We start from the raw sequence: 23706 nt of genomic DNA on the forward strand, positions 1-23706 counted from the left end.
TCCAAAGGTCAGTATGATTGATCGTATATGATTAATCACGTGGCTGAGATAAAGATGTACTTCAGCATATTCAATAATAACATACTAGGCTTTATACAGCAATTATATAAACGGTCGAGTAGGCTATGCGAAGGCAAAATTATAATAATGCACAATATTATTATATTGAAAATCGGAGGAAGTGTAGTAGGAAAAATTCACCAATAAGGAACGGTTCATAATTCGTAACACTTGGACGACGCACGCCCAACGGAAGTTGACCAATTACGATGCTGCGCGCTTACGCCCTTGCGTGGGAACTAAGCTAAACAACGTGTACGGTTGCTGCATTTGATAAACGGATTCAGAATATGCCGTGTGATGTGATAAACTAAAATGCGTTGGAAACAAAATATGGAAAACCCGTCAATCATACATAAAGTACTTTATTGCACATTTGTAACGCAATATTTCCGCAGCCTATTGATCGGTAACGCAATTTGAACACGTTTGTAGCCGTATCGATAAAGGCAATCGTGTAATAAACGCAACTCATCGATCATCAACGCATTTATACATCACACAACGTCGACAAAGTTTCGATCGGTAACGCATGATAACAGAACAAGATTTCCTTACCCATAAAAACCAAAGTGCATTGGATAATAATGGATTTACAATGTACATTAAATTATGCATTTCGGGTGATAGATTGTAACTTATCGAAATAGAACCTATTTAACAAACTATAAAAAAGAATGCCCACGCGTTGACGAGACACTGTGGTTACTGCGGTTGACGCTTTAGCAGATGTTTTAAACAGCTCACAAATACTTAAACGTATAAAGAAGGCAGTTTAATTGTCACGAATCAACTCAAATCCGTACATTCATTAATAGAACAGCCTACGTATACCTGTCGTCTCTTTGAAACACAGGATGATGAAAAATGTTTATTTGTAATTGTTAAAGATCGTTCACTCTCAATTCACTTTATCTAAATTACAAAATGAGAAAATTAATCTATGCTATGACAATTGCAACTAATTAAGTAATGAAAGTACGCATAAGACTATTGTGAATTCGCTTTACGTCGTTTGCATTGAAGCGGGAAACTGACGAGTGTTCTTCAGTCAATTGTTTCGATTGTGACCCCGGGCAGATCAGATTGTAATCATCCAATTATTTTAAAATTCGATTAGGATTCGAATCGATGAAGTTTAATTATTGATTTACCTAAATCTTTCTTACAGTGTAAATCCATACGAGCGATCCATTCTCACTAGTTAAGCCGATTTTCCAGTCAGCTTATACGCATGCGAATTCATGTTTCCATCTTCCAAATCCCTCTCTACGCATGCGTATGAGCTGACCCTTTCCTTTCGCGCGTACAAATTCGTCTGGTGGAAAATCGGCTTAAACAAGCTGAAGGGCCTACGTTTGCAGATATTAATTATAGTATCGTCGATTGTACCAGTGCCTACAGTATAATTTTGCTCCGCCAGTCATTTCCCAATTAAGTTTTTAATTTGTTATTCTCTTTTGAAATTTAAAATTCAAGCGACTTAGCAATAGGACAATTACCAAGGCCTTATAAGGAATGGTGTTGACAATTTGCATTCGGAATTACTAATACTGGTATACCATCAACGACATTGAATGTAGTTACATTAACATTATGAAGTACCCTTCATATTTATTGTTATCATAGACAAACATTATTTGTTTAATAATGGTTAAAATTTCTAAATCTATTATTATTATTAGGTTTAATGGTTGATTTACGACGGTATAACGATAATAATAAATATATGATCAATTGTCACACTCCTGAGTAGGCCTAATTTATTTAATTCCACATTGCTAACTTAGACAGTTACAAATCTTTGTTATTGGCTGTTTGGCGTACTGTTATTCAGTCGAGTGCGATTTGGATTCTTTAAATTAATTTAACACGCGATTACACGTGTAAAATTGACGGTATATTTATACGTCGAGGCGTTAAGCCTTTTCACACGCGTGTTATGGTCTTATTTATTTACAGTTAGGCCTACTGATTTGTTGGTAAATTGAAAACTATAAGTGTATTTCAATGTTTCATCTTTTCCAATAATAATAAAGTTATATTTGTTATACATGTATTTAGGCCTAGTGGTTTTACTTTGGAAGGGATGTCTAATAAAGCAGACCTTGTATCTTAGACACATGCCTAATTATGCATTTTAGTGTTCGCATTTTGAACTATCGATAATTAGATAAAATGACAACAACAGATAACATGCTAAAAATAATTTAAAATCTACGAAAGTGCTACAATAAATAATTATTTTATTTTTCGTTAATCGTGTCAGTGTCTGATCTGAATTCCCCTGGTGAGGCATACAATGTTTTGTACAAAGTTGACCATTAGTCGGCCACAGTTTCTCATCGCATCATCGCCCTTTGATGTGACCAGCGGCAATTGTCCGACAAGGTGTCCAGCCGTATGAAATCAAACACTGTTTGAGTGACGTTAATTTGACAAAGATGTCAAAATAAACTTAATACAAGCGGTGTCGATGATGCGTATTTTAAATGCACTGTTGCGGCACATGTCATGCTCTTCATATTATTTAAAGTTACAGTTTTTATACCCTCAGTATGTGCAAACTTATCTAATTCATCAATACTAAACAAAAACTGGGCAACAATCATTGTAAACAGAAGGTAAACAATATCATTTTAATGACCAAATTGTCGTATCATTTTAATGATCAAATTGTCGTATCATATTTGTCCGTAGTACATTGTGGCGTTTCTCTATAAAGCGTAAGTGTACATTTCCATCACTATGCGCGGCCGGAGATGTTCCAAACTGACATCTCGATTCTGTCAGATGATTGCAAGTGTATAGAATTGGCCCGGCTTACATACCATAGTAAACAGACCTATTTCTTTTTTCCTAAAGTCATACTTCCGGAGGCAAAATGCCATTTGATAAGTTTGCAGAATACAACGGTGTCGAAAAGAATACGTTAATTATATTGAAATATAAAACTCGCAAACATAACATGTAGAGCTATTTTTTTGAGTTGTCAATTTTCAATTAACGTAATTTTACAAAAAAAAAATAATAAAGCTGTGTAAAGGTTGTATATACCATGACAAATATTTGTTGACAGGATAGACAATCATGAAATAATTTAAGATTAATCTGAATTAGTCACGAACATGCTTTTCTTGATTAATAAGTTAAGTTTAAGCCCCTAACACCAAAGCAATATCTTGTTCTAGATTACCCAGTTCTAGTCAGTATCCTCATTATATTTAGTGGTTTGAATAATGTTTTACCCAATACTCAGTTTAAAATATTCCATTAGCTGTCACACATCATAAATGCGCCCTGAAAACAATTTATTACGCGCGTGTTATGGTTTTAAAGGAACAGACAATCGATTGATTGATTTCGTAATCTCCCATCGTCTTGAAATTACAGAAAACCAATCACAATTAGACAAGTAAACCAAAATTGATTCGTTCATTCTCCATGGGTAACAGTACTTCAAATAATTACATTATCACTACGCATCTTCATTAATGTGACATGGCATTAACATACTTTATTACATTATAATGTTAGTGTAATAATAGGCCTATGTTAATTTACAAACTGCGCGTGTCAACACGAATTGGACGCGCGAAGCAGCATGCAAGCAACAAACGATCTACCTACATTAATCCCTTGACGTTAATTACCTTAAAGGAATTGGAACCAGCGGGCACAACATGACTACTGTACATTATGTCATATTTGACATATTGTATAGACTAATATGCATTGTATTGTCATTATGTGAAATGCATAGACTGTTATGTGACTAGGCTAATTCGACATCATCTGTAGCTAGCTTGTCAATTGAATGCCAGAACAAGTTTTTTTTTCTTATCATAATGCATTAATACTGTAATACCCGTCCTCTTGGTTTTAACACCTGGAACGCAACGAAAGGACGACACGCAACGCAAAGACGACAGACGCGACGGGAAAGGTAGACGCAACGCAAAGACGATGCACACGCAACAAAGTTATATTCAATTTCATGTTAAGAATGCGAACTACGTGAAGTCTGTATTCGCTTGAGAGCTTGATTGAAGAACGAGTCGAGTCCAATATTCTACTTAAAAAATCAGATAAAAATAGTCATGATTGTTAATGAAGCTTGGTTCCCACTAGGACGTAACGCAAGGACGTAAACGCAACGCAAGCGTGTTGACCAATGACAAGCGACAGTTCGAATGATTCATCGCTTGTGATTGGTTAAATACCTTACGTTGCGTTACGTCTTTGTGTTGCGTCTCTAGTGGGAACCAAGCAATAGACAAATGAGTTTCCTGACTGCGGTCACAAGAGCATCGAAGGATCTGGGGTGGGTTTGATCCAGAGTTGGGTTAACACATGGGGTAAACATGATGAATTACATTACAGAGGTAATAACGTTATGATTCCAAATGGTTGGAACTGAAATATTGTAATTAGACTTGCTGAGGACAGTATAGAATAACCAGTGTATTATAGTACTAGCGTGGTGCTGGTCCAATTAATCTGATCGTTAAAATAAACAGTTCGAACGGTGTTATTTGAAAACGGGGATTCAATTAATGTGTTAGGGGTTCATTGGAAAAGGGTGATTCCAGAATCCTTAGACACTCCGACCTGCAAGAGTAATTGCTTATAAAAAAACAATATGCTCATCATGTACCGTACATGAAAATACATTATTCAAAAAGGTAGACAATTGATTAGCACATGCATTGTGTGGAATAACTAACACGTAGGCGCGCGTCCACGCATAACTCACATAAAATATATCACCCGATTCTGTGGCTGTCAGTAGACTCTCTGTGGAAGACTGTTGCCAGTCTACCAGATACCTATCTAACTGTATTAGGTACTTTTAATACACGATATCTCTTTTATTAGGTTACTATCTAGAGACAACGTATAACGTTATAATAATATCAAATGCACCGGCAACCAGAATAGCAGGTTTATCGTTTTTTTAGTCGCGACATTACTGCTATTGAATGATGATCCAACCCCCGACTCCTCCCCACCCCCCAGCGAGGGGTGGGAAGTTTCCTTTTAGGCATCCTAGGCAATAGTGTTCATTTCATTTATTTCGTCTAACATAATTATAACAAAAAATAACAAACAATAGAGAGAGACAGGATTCCCAAAAGCGAACTAAATCAAACTATCAAGTGGGTCTCCAAAGCAAAACATAGTCATCCAACAATAAAATACAAAATTACAACATTAAAAACAACGTGAAGAATAAAAAGTACAAAATATCTATACAATAGTTACCCTAGACATTATTATTATTATTATTATTGTTATGGATTATACGAATTACTTTTACATAAATTTGTTCGGTATAAAGTCTACACTATCAAACTTTATGTGACAAGACATTTATTTGAAAACGGGGATTTGATTAATTTGTGGGGTTCATTAGAAAAAGGTGATTCCAGAATCCTTAGACACTCCGACCTACAAGAATAATTGCTTATTAAAAAACAATATGCTCATGATGTACAAGTCACAAAGGTAGACAGTTAATTTTGTGTGGAAATAACAACACGTAGGCGATCACGAATAGAATCACAAAATATTATGCTTACTTTTACATAAATTTGTTCGGTATAAAGCTCTGTCTACACTATCAAACTTTATATGACAAAAACATGTGATGTGCCCATATATGGAAATGATGTCATATTACTACCATATTTGGGCACATCACACTTTTTTTGTCAAACTAGTTTGATAGTGTAGACAGAGCTTAAGATTTGTAACGACAATATAAGTACATCGATTTAATTATTAAATTATAAACAGACACTATTAAATGTCATTCTTTAAGAATATCTGTTTGTTTGATACAAATCGAGACTAAGTTCAACATTAATTTAACCTCTACAGTTGTCTATAAATCTAAAATGAGTCGTCCTCTTCCAAGAATACGGGCTTATCTTATTAATGGTCTTCTCTTCTCTTCATATTATTATAGACCCCATAATTGTCTCTCTCTCTCTAGGTGCCATATCTACTGACGTAGGCGATCATGGTCTGCCACAATTTTCTGCTTCTTGCTTTCTTTAAAAGGTCCACTCCTTGATTCGTTAATTCCATTAACTTGCAACCACTCGATTAGGCATGTCATCCACATTACACGTTTTCTACCCCTGCTCCTCTTTCCTTCAATCTTTCCGGTTATTGACAGGTTCTCCAAGCCGTCTTTTCTGATTACATGACCGAGAAATTTTAGCTGCCTTATCCTTATTTCCTAAATCCTTAGCATTCACAACTTTCAAGGTACTTTCTACATTCCGATGTTAATGACCAAGTCTCGCTTCCATACTTCAAGACAGGATACACATAGCAGATCAGCACTCTCAGTCTGGTTGTCATATTCAAGTTTATATTCTTCAAGATGTTCTCCAACTTTTCAAAAGCAAATTTGTCCAAAACGATCCTTCTTTTGATCTCTCTTGTACACCTCGCATCATTGGTTATCAGACTGCCAAGATAGTTGAAGGAAGCAACTTGCTTGATTTCCTTATTCTTGGCCTTCAACTTGCATGTTTTGTAGCCTTCCTTGGACACGATCATACATTCTGTCTTTTTGCAGTTTAAAGATAAACCCATCTTTTCACTTTCTGTGACAACCCCATCCAGTAGTCTCTGAAGGTCTTCTGCTGACTCAGCTAGCAATACTGTATCATCTGCATACCTGATGTTTGTAAGGTTACGTCCGCCAACTCTGAACCCCTGTTCTTTATTCAATTCTCTGAGAATGAGCTCACTGTAAAAATTAAACAGGTCTGGTGACATGACACACCCCTGACTCACTCCTCTCTTAATATGTGTATATTCACTGCATTCTCCATCTACTCTGATACAGGCGGATTGGTTCCAATAAAGGTTTTGCATCAATGTAGTTACCTCAATTCTTACGCCTTATGGATATGACTACGTCACGCCTTATGGACATGACTAATGAATATTCATGTTTATTTTGTGACGTTTTATGAAGGGGACCCAACTTATGTACGAAAAGAAATATCGCCCACCGCTTGCATGTGATATATCGTTTCTGTTCAATGAATGATTGACTTTGAAATCAAGTACAAACTGACAGCAAACGTCGCATAATAATGGACGGACGGTTAACAATTAGTAATTTAATTAGTAATTCAAACATCACTTGATAACGTGACAAAACCAAACGCATAGATCATAATATATATTGTCACAATTTGAAACGCTTCTTTAATAGTAGTAGTGTCTGAGTTATAAAACATATTTAAACGAATCTTTGAGCGGTTATAAACTAAGCGAAAAGCATCAAAATACATTGTTACGCACGCGAAATGCTAGTCGGGGTTCCAGACAGAGTTTTGACTTAATATTAGTAAAAAGATAAATATTTTGGCACTTGAGCTTGTAAACATCGAAAATCCTCGAAATAACTACAGACTTGGGGCAAGTCTAGCGAAATGATTTATACATATTTTCATTATATTGTAGGCTACACCGTAATGAGATATTTCTTTTAGCCTAGTTTACTTAATTAAAATTACTTAAAAAAATATTTCTTAGAACTAGATTAATGAATGATGTAGACGCGTAAAAATACGTGGGAATTTAATGCAGGTTAAATATTAAGACTAAGAAATAAGATAATTATATTTAATGTATATGACTAAAAGGTTATTAATGTTCATTACAAACATACAAAGCATTCAATGTAATTATTATGGCTTAATTCATGTATTGTTATGTTAAAACTATAACTTAAACATGCACACGTACGCCACGGAAAGTGCATACTCTTAAAGCTCGGTTCCCACCAGGACGCAGCGCGAGGATGTGACGCAACGTAAGCGAGTTGACCAATGGCAAGCGACAGTTCAAATAATCCACCGCTTGTGATTTATCAAATCACTTGCGTTGCGCTTACGTCCTTCGTTGCGTCCTAGTGGGAACAACAAGGCTGTTTTCCGCGGAGCTATACCGTACCCTTTAATGTTATACCGTCACTTAAAATATCAAACTGTAAATTGAGTAAATAATAAATTTAATTTACATTTAGGCCTACTTCATCAAAAGAACCATGTTTTTATTTCATCTTTATGCTAAAACATGGAAAATTAGGTTATTTCTCCATGGTAATTAATAATTATATTAATTCATGCACACGCGTACATCAAAATACAATCGATTCACATGTAAATGATATTCCGTTTTTAGTAAACGTAAAAGAAAACTCCGCCATGCAAACGGTCTAATCAAGCCGAACGAACTCAAGAGAACAAACCATTTTCTGAGGAAGCGGAAAAATGTCTAGGCCTATATGTAGCCTCTAATTTACCAATTTTCGTTCGTTTTATTTCACATTGCATCACACTTGATAAGTTGTTACAGAATAATTCAAAGTATTAAATAAAAGATGCAAAGCCTGAAAAGACCAAATAAGCTCAAGAGAGCTTTAAGCCTGGCTTTAACATAACAAAATAACTACTAATAATAATTGTATCAAATAAAAATAAACAATGCTTAAATCTTCATCTTAACTTAAGATCAGACAAGTAGTAGTAATAATATAAAAATATATATTAAAAATACATAATTACGCTGCAGGAAAACACAAACACAACACGAGGACAAACGTAAGGTAAGGTATAATGTACTATCATATTTATTTGCAGGAAGTGAACAAAATTTAATTAATGCGATCTGTATTGTGCTAAAAGGAATTGTTTATAACTGGACTTGAATGTATTTAAGTTATTAGAATTTAGTAAGGATTGACTTAAATCATTCCATATTAGAGGAACATGGTATCTTATAGGATTCCGGACTGTGTTATTGGTTTATTTTATAGACATTAATTAAGGCCTGAAGAAATGATGCTTTGTATGTCAATAATACTGGTAATAAAATTATTAAAATCAGACTTTGAATGGGTTATTTTATAGTTTTAATCAAGTTAATCACTTCCGTAGAAAAAAGCTCCAAAAAATAATGTTTTTACTTATAAAATGACAAAATAAATGGTTAAATTCAACCAAAAATCCATTGGCTGGCAGCCAATTTGACTATTTTTTTGCTTTAAATTACTGTTTTTTCAGGTAAATACAATTTTTGTTCGATCTAATTTATAACTGAAAAAGAAGTGGATAACTATTATGTGACATTAAAATGGCATATTCAACAAAAAAATTGTTGTTATTTTTTGAGGAGGACAATACATTTTTAACGTTGTATAATCTTCGTACTGTTGAACATTATGAAAACAAATATGTATTACTTTAAGTCGACATTGTATCGTTTACTTAGTACATAAGAACCAAGGACTTTAGATATTCAAGATTAAAGTGATTACAAAATAGTAATCATTTTTTATTTACTATGAACAAATTTAATCGGACGGTGCATTGTTCATAAATGTACCTCTGTGAATAGACCACTGTCGTAGAGGGCACAATTACCATAAAGCGTTCCGTTGTCATGGAAACTGTGATTAACCCTTGAATGTGAAGAAAGGTTGTTATTGTTGGGAAAATATCATTTTGATGAGTGTCTTTATTAATTTGGGTAAAAGAAGTTGGCAATTGTGAGCAGAGTTCGATTCTTGAAATCACGTTCTCGGGTGATTGATTACTGGTTTTAAGAAAGATATAAAGTATGGACCTTGGTTTGGTTTTAGCTTTGATAAATGATAGTATTTTCAGTGGGGTGTATACGCTAATATCCATTACTCAGTGCTAAGGCGGAGTAAAGATTGTCAAAACAATCAGTATGATTTCAAAACACCTGCTGCCTTGTACATTAATGGTCTTTATTTTTGGTGAAATGAAAATGATAAAAATGATTGATGGATATACATGGTTATTGGAGGTCTAAAGCATTATAGTTCACACTTGGACGAAACGCTGAGAGCGTGCGCGCAAAGAAAATTGACCAATGACAGGTTCGTATGATTCATGTAACGTGATTGATCAAATTTCCAGCGTCGCGCTTACGTCTTTGCCTATTTTCCATCAGGCGAATTTGTTCGCGCGAATCGAAAGCGCCAGTTTGTACGCATGCGTCTTCATGTTTACATCTTCCAAATCCTTCTTTACGCATGCGTATTAGCTGACGCCTTCGATTCGCACGAACAAATTCGCCTAGTGGAAAATCGCCTTTTTTTTGTACACAATGTAACGACGTAGGCACTAGGCCTACGCAAGTGAGTTGACTAACCACAAGCGACAGTTCGGATGATCTATTGCTTGTGGTTGGCGCTGCGCTTACGCCCCTGCGTTGCGTCTTAGTGGGAACCAAGCTTAATTGGGAACCAAGCATAAATAATGGATAGGGAGAGGAGAAGCGTACCACCACCTACTAATAATACTATGTTTACACATTCTACTTTCATTAAAAAAAATAATATGATATATTTAAATCAAACTTCAAAAAAGCAATACTACACAATTGCAATATTCATGTTAGTACAACCCCATACAACTACAAATTCTAAAAACAGATTACTGAATCAACTTTCAACTTGTAGCTATAAAAGAAACTTCCAAAGCATTTGAATTGTAAAACAATGGCAGTAACTCTCCTCTGGGCTCAACAAGATGTAAATAGTGTACCTGAAGGTAGGTAAACTTCTGATGCTATTTGCTTTGAGCTTGAATTAGGTTTAAGTCTTCATTTATCTTAGTTCCAAATACGTCAGAGCAGGGTAACAGATGAGTGTTATTTATGTTGTTAGAGGATTTATACAATGCATTTGAATTGTAGATATCCTCTAATCATTGATATATTTACAAGCCCCTTTTCACAAAAGAAAACGTGGAAATAAATAAAATGTGACATGTATGTAAAGTGTACAATAATGTATAAATTCACGGTAATTATTTTGGTTTCGTTAGTTAACGGTATACACGTATAATAATTAGACAAAAACAGAATGTGACTAAAACATGCCAAAAATTGTGAATAACTGAACAAGCGCATTGATCAAAGATAATGCTCAAAACCAACCTTCATTTGCGGAATGTGCACACATACAGAGAAGCCAATTTATACACTGTAAAAATAGTGTAGATCTTGTATTTTGTACCCACTTTTTTCACACTTTTATAGCTACATATTGTTTTCCTCTACTCGTTTAGAAGTCAACATGTCACTATTATGTTTAGCAGTCAACATGTTTAGGTACGTGTTTAGCGTCGCGTGCATACGCTTTTATTGTGGCGGTAAAAAGCTCCACACATGGCAAATTAAACACGTGTAAAACCTAAACGTGTCTTTATTATTGCTCCGCATGTTTAACAATCAACACGTCACTGATATGTTGAGTTGGATACATACTACATGGTTAGAATGTGTTTAGAACCTAAACATGTTTCATATCTAAACATGTTTCATTATTATCTAAACATGTTTAAAGCTAAATGTGTGGAAAAAGTGGGTACAAAATACATGTTTAAGATCTAAACTTTACAGTGTAGTTTAAAGTCAGACCATGAAGAAATAATTTCAGACATAAAAACGACACATTATGTTATGTTATGAAGACATACATCTTAACGTAGATGGGATGATTTATCTAATCCAGGGTTCGGTACCTGTCGGCTGCCCCTCTGGTACCGCCCATTATACAATGCCTAAATGGTCTCTCAGATGTTCAACCAAGGTCTAAAGGCTTCTGGAATCAGGCTACAAAGGTTAAAATGCTAAATGAGCTATATTATAACAATAACATTACTCAAGGGACCCCTGCTTTCTATGTCTAATTTCTCAAGTTTAATGTTTGTATTTATATTCTATGTATTTATTTCCATTCATAATTTATGCTGTTTTATAATTTGTACTGTTCTTGGAAAGCAATAAATATTACTACTTAATTGGTGGTGATTTTTGACGTAGGTTTGGTTTAAATCCCGAGAAGCAAACGTTTCAACATGATTATTGTTTTGAGAAGATTTCAGAAATTATCTCCCCGACTAATAATTATTATAGTTTATAAACAAGCCTTGGGATACCACTGACCTATTTAAACAGATTAATCATGATATTTTAGTCAATAAACGAAATTACGATTGCCATCAAACTAGAGGGTGAATTAGATTCGGGACTTAAGGTCCATGATCTTGATACATGACGCTATACGTTGTACATTAATAATGATAAATCTATTTTATAATAACGATAAATTATTATTATATCAGAATAAATCACAAGGGAGGCGATAAATTACCTTGAAATAATCTTTCATTTTCAAGATATTGAAGTTACATACATTCTAAAGCTCTGTCTAGGCCTACACTATCAAACTATAGTGTGATGTGCCCATATATGGTAGTAATATGTTCAAATATGGAAGTAATATGATATTTTTTTGTCACATAAAGTTTGATAGTGTAGACAAGGCTTAATAATATTAATAAGATACATTGAATGTCTTGCAAGTCACTCCTTAGGATTGTGGAATAATGTGCTAAAAATGCGTGATGACGTTAACTATTATTTTATTCATTTCAAATTTTTTATTTTGTATTTATTTTTTATTTAACAGCATCTTTATACAGTCAGGTAAAAGAAAACCTGTTTTGCATTGTGGTCCTGTCTTGAATACAAAACAAATCAGGAAGAAAAAAATGTTTAGTTTTGTGAAGAAAAAAAATGAGATCGATATCTAGCTTTGAATGAAGCAATTGTTGGGGAATACTTAATTTCAGTTGGTAGGTTATTCCATATATATATATAAAAGCTCTGAACCTATTTTTACATTACATTATAATTTGGCTATTTTCCTTAAATCCGCCTGAAATTGTACACAGTTCTAACGAAACTGTACTCCAAATGTTTTCAAATGTCACAATGCATATTATGTGAATGAATATCTTACTCAAATAGTGGTCAACAACAATAACAGATTGTTTCAGTAGTACCATTTTCTATCACAAAATAAACCTTTAATTGCAATCGTTCAATTCGTGTTTATAAGAAAGAAGAAAGATTAATTGCGATGAAGTTCAATAACTCTCAGTAAAATGCATCCAACTGTAATTATGACTGGACCATAATGTACAGATCCCATAATGCAACGAGGTAGAATATTAGAAAGGTTAACAGTAATGGTCTACAAGGCAATTATGAGAGCATTTCCATCATTGTCATGAAAGGTAGAATTGCCGTAAAAAATCATAAACAATATAATTGTACGCCTTCTTTATCCATTTCACTATCAATATTAGCATAGTAAGATATATTGACGTTAGAAAGCTTTATTTTAATATTATTTACTGTTTTACTACATAAATAATTTGTTGCTTGTCATACACCCTATTCTTTTTACTGTATCTCAACATTTGGCATTATATATTACGCCCAGTATCATAGGAAAATTCTGGAATACAGTGTCGCATGTGGCGCCTGGATCATGTTGACGATAGGTATTTAGGCCTATGGCCTATTATGAGACGTTACAAGTGACACATGTGATACTGTAACATATAATTTGCCTAAGATAATGTACAAACTATACTATTTAAGCTTGGTTTCCACTATGAATGAGGGCGTAAGCGCAACACGGATGGTCTACCGCGTCCTGATTGGTCAAATTACTTGCGTTGCCCCTTTGCGTCATAGTGCGATTAAATTTTAACTTAACATTAAATACAACATTTGATATTTTAATAAACAAATCTTGTTGTAGCAGCGTTTAAGGGAGCTGAGGTCAGATTCCACGTCTCACAATTACATCTAATGTAATTTTATACCACAGAATGTTGATCACTACTAAATGAAAGATGTGCTGTTAGACCAGTCGAAAATCTTTAAAAACATGTTCTAAATTTAACATATAAACTTAAATGGGACCCGAAAAATGCGATTTTGCAACTATTTAGGCCTATCAGTGTTGTAAATGGCCTATGCAATGTATCGATTGCATGACCTCGAATTAAAAAGCTAATTTCCTTTTAGTAGGCTCTATCCACACACAATAATATTGCATGAGCAATGAAGTGGTTAAAAAAAAGTAAAATCATTATAAATGGCTATATTTTGATACAATAATCGGACAGAAGTGTGCCAGGTACACGTATTAACGCAAAACAATTATAGACATACATTGAATGACACGTCATCACCATCAGTTCATTTTCACACCAACTACTTATAAAAATCTTCAATTATTTATGTAAAGTTAGATTGCACGGTATATATATTTTATGTTGAATCTAGTGTGTCAAAAATTCAATTGATATTGCTAGGTACACGCGCGAATCGTTGATGCATTTTCTTCACTTTTCAAACTGCAACTCACATTCAATAAATTATCAATTATTTAGTAAAAATGATATCCTCTATGCTGCTAACAGTTACTTATCATACCGGTATACATTTGGACAGACACAATATAAGCATAACAAATCGAACTATTGTTTTCATTTATAAAAATGTCTAAGTGGGAGTAAGAACCCCGGGAGAAGTCTCATTGTCAGGATATCAGACATCGTAGAAGAACGTCTCTCATGGTACAATTAGGTTGAGTACCTGATGTACAGATTCATATTTTCAACTTTAAAGCTCACGTACAGGCATGAATTTTAAATATGATATTTGGTTAATTGTACATAAATCAAATATGTGCAACATATATATCATGACAAAAAAATGCAAAATTTGGAAAAATTCTGCTATAAAAACCAGATAGACCTTTTTTGTCAGTAGTAAGGTAGTTTAACCTAATGTACCACATGTCTGGTGACTCCCTAGCAAGTGAGATGGTGGGTATATGGTGGATAATGTTTGCTATTAGCACAAAAATAAAAATCTGAAGTTGAATAAAAACACCAGAAACGTAAAATTAAAAAAATTAACCTTTAACAATATTTAAAAAAAACGCACAGTTTTAATAAATCAAGAAGATACGTTGTCTTAACCAGCAGAGCATGCGGGGATGCTCGCACTGTTTTTCCAGATTATTGATTTACAGAGATGAGTGACCAATTTGGCTTTATCCCACAATCTAGTTATCCAGTCTACTGTAATGCTAATAATCTGTATCGTCGCGACTGCAACAATTTAAGTTTATTTACTAATTCTAGACATATAGTGAACGCCAACGGGAGTTTCTAAATCCACCACTTTCTGAAATTAACCTACAGGAAATTGCATTAGCAGCTTAATGTATTAATATAGCACCAACTAAGACGTAGGCCGTGACCATCAAACAACATTTGGTTTAATTAACGCGGCTAAATTTGCTTATTTTCGGTAGCTGTGCCAACATTCTTGGATTTACCGAGGTTGTACTATATTGTATACTAACAACACATATGTGGGGATGAATTTTAATCGTATTGTCTTTTTTTGTTGTTAAAAACTGAAAGTTATATGTTAATATTAGAAAAAAAATTCATTTTTTATTAAAATTCAATGACCTTCTGACCTCTAATGGCGTCAATATTTGTTGGATTTACCTATATTTAATATATTACACTTGAACAATCTCACAACATATACTGATACCAAGAAAATGCAAATCTGTTCACTAAATCCCAAGTTATTAGTAAAAATGTTACCCCTACCCCAACATTTTGTGTTGCCGCATATTTTCCGTAAGGCGGTGTTCTATAATCCTTAAAAATTACTATTAAGCTGTACAATTGGCATTGCTATCATAGATTTCTGAAGAGTAGACATACTAAGCTTTCCAAAAACGTATGATAGCATTTGCCAATAATTTGATACCGAACAAAATGGCCCATGGACTTGGCTACGTTTTATTTCAGTGAAAATAGAATTATTACAAAACATTTAGACCTTTATACCTATATGTCTGTATAGGCCTACTACAAACACATTTCTATGTTAATATTAACTCAATAACTTAAACGAATGTTTGAAATTAATATCGTTATCTGTTGATACCAGTAATAATTGCCTATAAATAGATGAAAATTATACAGTAACCTATTGTAATATCAGTCTAATGAAGTCAGTTGACTTGGTAACCAGAGTTATATAATTATAGATCAGTTAATTGATGTCGTAAACAAAATGAAATTTATTTTATATTACAAAATTCGGAATAAAAAGTACCATGGTACTAATATTAATAACATTGCAGAACATTGATTGTGTGTATATATTATTTCAGCATGTGAATTAATATATACGCTAGGCCTATACAAACATACTTCACTGCGTTTGCAGAATGAGTCAAGAATTTGAACATGAGCTTGAAACTTACCACAACTTAATGTAAGACGAGAGATCTTGTTGCTTAAGTTTGCTAAAGGCATTATTATTGCCTAATGTATTAACTAAAAGTAGAGAAGAAACATGTGGGAGGGTCCTTAGTGAGTTGTTCTGATACAGATACAGACATGTTTTTCACAATTCTATTTTTTGTTGCAAAAAGATACGGAATAAAAGCCATAATGATAACAATCATTTTTTTTAAATAGTGTCAGAGGAAGAGAATACATTGTCAAATTAATAACTCAACACACCTCTGTCCAAATGTTGATGATCGACCTATGACCTATATTGCCAATACCAACAGGAACATAAACAACAAGTTACCAGGGTGTAAGTTGATAAAAACCAATGCTGTATTGTTGATTCATTATAAATAGTATTAATGATATTAAATAATGGCCTACAAGTTCCCACATCATAACATAGCTATTATACTGTTGATTACAGTCACGATTCGTATTGTATTGCAATATCGTCAAATACAATCAAAGACATCGACCCTCGGCAGCAATAATATTAAGACATGTCAATATTAGTTGATCTAAAGAGCTGTAGTATTATTAACCCTACTAAACGCCTCAATTGAACTATTAGGCCTGCAACATGATCGCTTATCTAGCTGCTATTAGTTCTCTTTCATTTTAATTAACGGTAGATTATATAGGGCAAAGTATGACGAGTTGGTTATTAATATAAATACAGTACCACTGATTGAAAGAAAGGTAAGCCAAAGACATGTTAAATATTCAATGTTTCGGTCTATTTTGACAATTCTTGAAAAAATTCAAGTAGCAAGTGAGTACTTGATAATTGGTTGATCGAAAGTTAAATTTGTCATACAATATTTTGACAATGTATATAAAAATGCTACAAAGCAAATGTTACAAAAGATTGGATTAAATGTTAAGATTATGATATTAATGAGGGAAAAACAGAAAATAATAAAAAGCGGTAGACAATGTTTAGCAATTCTGTAATACAACATTGAATGAATAAAGGTGGTAGTGAAAGATTAAAAAAAAAGATTGGATCAATCAGGAGTCGTATCAGATTACTAAGAATGGGATAATCAAAATGTTGAGTTGGGTTTGCTTTGATTCAGGGGAAGTTTTAGAGAAAAGGGTTAACAGAGTATAAAAAACACAAAAGGATATAAAGTTCAGGAATAAGTTTACTTGTTTATAAGTTTACTTTTTTATTATTGGAAAAACCTCCAAATTATAGATAAGTAATAAATATAAGCGAAACGAAGTATATAGTGTAAATAAATTATCTCTAGATCGTTCGTTAGATGTTCAACAAAAACTAACCAAATAAAATGCATTTAACTATTGTTATTCTCTCTCTCTTTCCAACAGTATATACATTGTGTACAGTTTGAACGTATAGATGCATGATGGGATACTGTACAATGAATACGTTGATTTTTATATAAATGGATGCTGCAATTAAAAGCAATCTATTTCGATCTACCTCGGTAACAAAACCACCAATCACTTGGCATATTTGTACAGCAATGTCTAGCTTTTGTAATATATCTTCATTGTACAAATATCATTCAGCTACCTATTAATATTGGTTTGTAGAGTTTGCATTGAGTAAGAGGCGGGTATAGGTAAGGACATCTAGACGACGGGTAGCAAGCCGTAACACATTCACTATTGTATACACTACTCATAATGAGGCTATAGATTTCAGATACAGTTATCATATTATAACTTGAACTGACCTCAATATTAGTTAACAATAATTAGCACTATTTAAAGGACCATACTGTTGTGGAAAAATTACTGAGCAAAACTAAAGTATATACAAACGTTGCTTTGCCGCTTACATCCAATACATTAGCTACAAGGAGGAGAATACAGATTAAATGATTAGGCCTCATAATCATGTTTTATTCAGGACAATGAAACAAGAAACAACTTAAGACATGAGTAGGCTATTTCATTTTGGCTGGTGATACAAAATGTGTTTAAAGGTTACAACAGTAGTTGTCAAATGTTCACATTAGTTACATTAATAGACGTCAGGTGGTAACGTCTGAGTGTAGAAGGCTATTTTCAGGCTCATAATACACTGGAAAGTTGTTTCTTAATAAGGTCATGATGAATATTATCACCAAGCTTGCCGAGGTATGTTTAATATGGTTGGAAATAACACAATAAAGTCACATAATCGGTATTGGTATTGCAGAATGACTATAGACCTAACAGGAAAACTTGTCATCTTCGGTCTTCCAGATAAAACTATATTTACTAAAATATTGTCATTAAGGTTTAATCAATTCCAATGTCCAGGTTCAATCCTAACCTAGTGCGAGGGTTCAATCCTAACCTAGTGCAAGGGTTCAATCCTAACCTAGTGCAAGGGTTCAATCCTAACCTAGTGCAAGGGTTCAATCCTAACCTAGTGCAAGGGTTCAATCCTAGCCTAGTGCAAGGGTTCAATCCTAACCTAGTGCAAGGGTTCAATCCTAACCTAGTGCGAGGGTTTAATCCTAACCTAGTGAAAGGGTTGTAACTCATGACTCTTTCAACTTTATTTTCCTAAGCCTCAAATAAGACAGTCCAGTCTGTAATTGGCGAGTTACTCGTTGTTGTATGCGTATGAAATCTTACAACAACAATATCATCAAGCAAACGTTCAGACTAGTTATTTACTCGGGTTAGTTGGTTCCTTACCCAATAGATAACTGAAACCAATTACCGGGTAAATAACATGAACGGGCTCCGCAATGTCCTGAATATCCAACAACAAATAATATCAAATTAAAGCCCCCTTCCCTACGTTTTTTAGATCTAATTTAAGATCACAAACTATATTTAATGTAAAAATAATACTGTATGGTCCTATTGCGATAACTTTTTTCGTCTTTAAACGGTTAAAAATGTGAAAAATAAGTCGATTCTAATAATTATAGCGGCCCGCTATAAATCCCAAAATGCATTGCGCGCGGATTGATATTTTTGTTTTTCACCTGTAATTCGCCCACTTTTCGATCGATCGTGAGACCAAAACAAATGGAAGACTCCTAACTTTTCAGCGAAAATACCGGGTTTTCCCCAATTTGTATCAACGGAGTCTGGCAAAAATAGAAAGACAATTAATGCAGCAACTATACAACGTCAGGCTAGGTATATAGCTGGCGTACGATGTTTGTACGTTACCGATGTTTACCAGCTAGGCCTACAAAACTAAGCCTAGCTAGGCTAGGCCTAAGACCGTCCACGAGAGGTCGATCGCCGCGAGCTACTTAGGTAGTGCATTGTTTCTCACTTTTTATCATAATTTACCATAAAACGTACATTTAAGACAAGGAATGACATGGTTTAATGTTTTTAAAGTGATATATATGTATTATTTTCCAAAAAACGTCCAAAATTGCAGGGAAGGGGTCTTTAAGTTATTGGCGTCCTTTGATTCTTAGATAATTGTTATTAGAGATTAGTTGGAAGACCAGGTGTAATTAAATGTCACCATGTCAACATTACAATCGATCGATCAAGACAGAATAAGGATGCAACAACAGGTTTATTGAGATCCGAAAACATGACGTAATTAAACGGCTTCAACCGTAATATCGGGTTTTTTTCAAATTATCTTGCATGTGCTCATTTCTATACATTCATTACAATGTTTACTATAACTATGGCCGTTGGGGTCGTTTTTAAAATCTCAGTGGTCCTCATTAGGGGACGCGCCGACTGTTGTATAATGAATAGAAATGGGCACATGCAATAAGGACGTTACATACGACGAACATTAACATTAAAGGGGAATTCCGGGTTTAAAATTATTATTAAAAAATATAACATATATTTGTTTCTTGAACGGTAAAAGTATCACTTTATTAATATCATATCATTGCTTGACATATTCAAGTGTTTGGTATAATAGTTAATACACAGCCTTTCAGATTATAGGGAAATTGCTCGTTTACCTTTTTCAAAGGAAAAAATAAATCCCATTATATTAGTTTTTATTATAATTGAAATTGTATTGTCAGTTAACATTTAATATTAGTTTTTATTATATTTTAACCTGTATTGTTATTTTCAACCTATTTTATAAGCTATGCCATGTAATCATATTATTTCGATTTTGCATTACGCATTACCTTTGTTTTTCGTTTGTCATAGGATCCTGACGAGACAAGGCCCTGCCTTCTTAGTTTGCGACCCTATCAAAAGTTTATATATTTTCTTTATTGATTAATCAACTTATGATTAAACTATTTAGAACTGTTGATAAATAAATGTATATGAATTGAAAAACAAATTGAATTGAATAATCATTGTACTGATTAAATTCTTTATAATATTATCAATTTAAGGATTTGCACTCCATATGATGATGACGGCATTTTAAAGCCGTCTACAATTTCCCCAAAGAAATGTTTAATTTATAGCTAATACGACTAATCAGTATATAAGATGGTGGAATAACTGTCGATTCCAAGACATCATCTACCAATCAGGACAAATGCGAGAATCCTAATGATTTCTATCACTTATTGTCAGCTGGCTCGTCATATCAATCAAACATTAGTCGTAATCGAGAGATCGTGTCTATAAGCACCACTGGTGTTTAAATGATATTACATTACATTTAATACGCTGTATGCGGCCACTTTGGTTACAGATGAAGGAACAAAATATTTTGTCAGACTGAATAAATACGATAACTATTCTAATCATCATATTAAGTTGTGTTTGCATGATTTAATACAATTATTACGAGCATGCCTGTCGATTATGATAATACTATTCAATGTTATATCATAGCTAAAAAAAATATTATGCATATTTAAAGTCACGTTATATAATCATCAATTGTTCAGTTACAATTATAAAATTCGGTACGGTAATGCTATAAATAGTATAGATAATGTGTTAAAAAACTTAATGAACGTTCTGTCGCTTGCGATTGGTCAAATCACTTGCGTTCGCGTATGTAGTTCATGCGTTGCGTCCTGGGAATCAATCAGAACCAACTTTTATTTGACAGTGAATGTGCCTGCTGAGAGGGTTTGAAGTTCAACCCTAGTCGGCGTGATTCTGCTGTCAGTGAGCTTGGGTCCTGTGTTGCCGGAGTCGGGGCGTGGTGTCGGTCTGGCGGCCTGGTTGTGGGTGATGCTGGGACAGAGCTTGTTCATTTTTCTTCTCGTTTTGAGCCTGCGTGTTGGGCTGCCTCTGTTGGGATTGGTGATTCTTTCATTCGGCCTTCGTCATCCTGTGGAGGCCTTGGGGTTGTCATGGATTCAACGCTTTGTGTGTCCAATCAGGTACATAACATCTGCAAAGCTGGGCTTCACGCTATTCGTAAAATTGGAAGCATTCGGAAGTACCTGGATTCAAGATCAACTGAGATTCTTGTTCACGCTTTTGTTGCATCGGGGCTGGACTGTTGTGGCTCATTGCTTTATGGCTTGCCAGCGAGGGATGTCTCTAAAATTCAGCGAGTCCAGAACACAGCTGCCCGATTGGTCGTTCAGGGCCCCATGGGGCGACATGTCACACCTGTGCTGGGGCAGCTTCGCTGGCTTCCGGTAACACAAAGAATTACTTTCAAGATCCTGCTCTTTGTTTTCAAAGCTCTTCATAATTCTTCATCTAAGTTCATTTCTGAACTTATTCAACCTTATGTTCCTAGGCGGTCTCTGAGATCTAGATCTGAGTCTCTTCTTGCCCATATATTTCATCCCTCCACTGGGTTTTATGGAAGTCGTTCATTTTCTTCGGCGTCCGTTTCTCTGCGGAATCCGTCAGGCTACTTCCACCAGTGTCTTCAAATCTCTCCTCAAAACCCACCTTTTTAATTTGTAATTTTTCAAAATTTTCTGTCTTTGTAAAGCGCATTGAGGCTTTCAGCATAATGCGCTATATCAAGTACCAGTTATTATTATTATTTTATAGTGCAATTTTAGGAATAAGGGGAAGAAACATGTTAATAAATTTTTAAGCCATTTTAGACATTTGCATTGTTTTAGATTGTTTATAACATTTTTTCCTTGAGTCTCAAGTTTTAACTTTCTGTATTGTAACATTGCTATGTAATCATGTATTGTATGTTGATTTTGAATAAATAAATGAATGAAAAACTTGAGAATTAAATGAATATAAGAAGTATTGTCGCAACCACTTTAACAATAAAGGCAAAGAGTATAACAGAAAGGAAAAGAATACTACCATATCCATCGGATACAGGAGCATACAGTAGAGGAATCATTAGTATCAAGTTGTAACTTACCAGATTAAGTAAACCAATTGGCATGACTAGAACGGACAGCAACAAATCTGCTAACGCTAAAGATGCTATCACGTAATTTGACATTGACTTTAACCCCCTCTCCCTACTCACTGCCATCAAGACCAAAGCATTGCCAAAAAACGTCCATAAAATCAACACAGATAAGGCAATATATGCAAAACTGGCATAATATTCCTGGGGCTCGTCCTCTGCTGTCAGATTCGTGGGTTCATATCCAAGTAATAAGTACGTATTATTATCCACGACATCTGTTTTGATATCATTCCACTGAGATATATTGGTGAGGATTTCATAGTACAGCACAGTTGCAGTGGTAAACTCCATAGTTCCAGATAATCTTGGAAGCAAACCGATAACAAATTTATCCGACTTTCTGTTGGTAACCCATCCTTCGTTGTTGTACCCACAAAGCTACACACACGTTACAGTCTGGGATCTCAAAATAATTTCATTTCAACTACATAGCATTCCAATTAACTTAGACACCAGGAATAATAATATCAGATACCACATTGAAAGTCGTCACCAATCTTGTTTGGCATTTCGGCGGTTTGTTTTCAGATGGTGATCTATCGTAAACAGACAAAGTGGCCGTGTTCCATGGATTAATTGTTTTGCCAGATCATTGCACATCACTGGTTCAATAATGTCTTATTGTGAATGAACAGGGGGATCTGCGAGCTAAATCTTCTCAAAGAATACCTCTCAATGCCATGGTATTATTGTCTACCAGAAAATCGAAGCGCTGTGTTGATAGAGGTCGCTCTTACACGCATTCTCTTGTGTTAGCTAGCTGAATGACTAAAGTCCGCTTCAGGCGTGCCGCTGTAATGTATTTAATATCACAGAGCGTTAAGCATGTTCTCTAATTGTCTAAGAATGATATTTTTAGCTCAATTTAGACAGGTCCTTATTCAAATAACAGTAATAAAGTTCACCTGCTCAGCACCAACTTATGTATCCATCATACTATTTCAATTAACAATGGCAAATGATTCACTAACTAAAGCATTGCCAAACGAAAAAGCATAACGACAAGGTGATAATTATAGAACGTAATGCATGGTACAAGACGAGAGCAGACAGTACAGTAATATTACTGTAAATACATTTTGCCTCATGATTCTTAATCATAAT

At 34.3% G+C, this 23706-nt stretch overlaps 1 protein-coding gene across 1 annotated transcript in view; it reads right to left on the reverse strand.

The window, feature by feature from the left end:
• The window catches only part of LOC144838593 (uncharacterized), a 76030-nt gene extending 53106 nt beyond the window's left edge, over positions 1–22924 (reverse strand). Inside the window, exon 1 of the mRNA XM_078694012.1 lies at positions 22549–22924. Within this exon, the coding sequence (XP_078550138.1) occupies positions 22549–22893 (345 nt within the window). The 5' untranslated portion in view covers positions 22894–22924. The remainder of the gene's footprint in view (positions 1–22548) is intronic.
• Positions 22925–23706: the final 782 nt, after the last annotated feature.

This window comes from Antedon bifida, chromosome 3, assembly GCF_963402885.1.
Source record: "Antedon bifida chromosome 3, ecAntBifi1.1, whole genome shotgun sequence".
Classification (NCBI taxonomy): Eukaryota; Metazoa; Echinodermata; class Crinoidea; order Comatulida; family Antedonidae; genus Antedon; species Antedon bifida.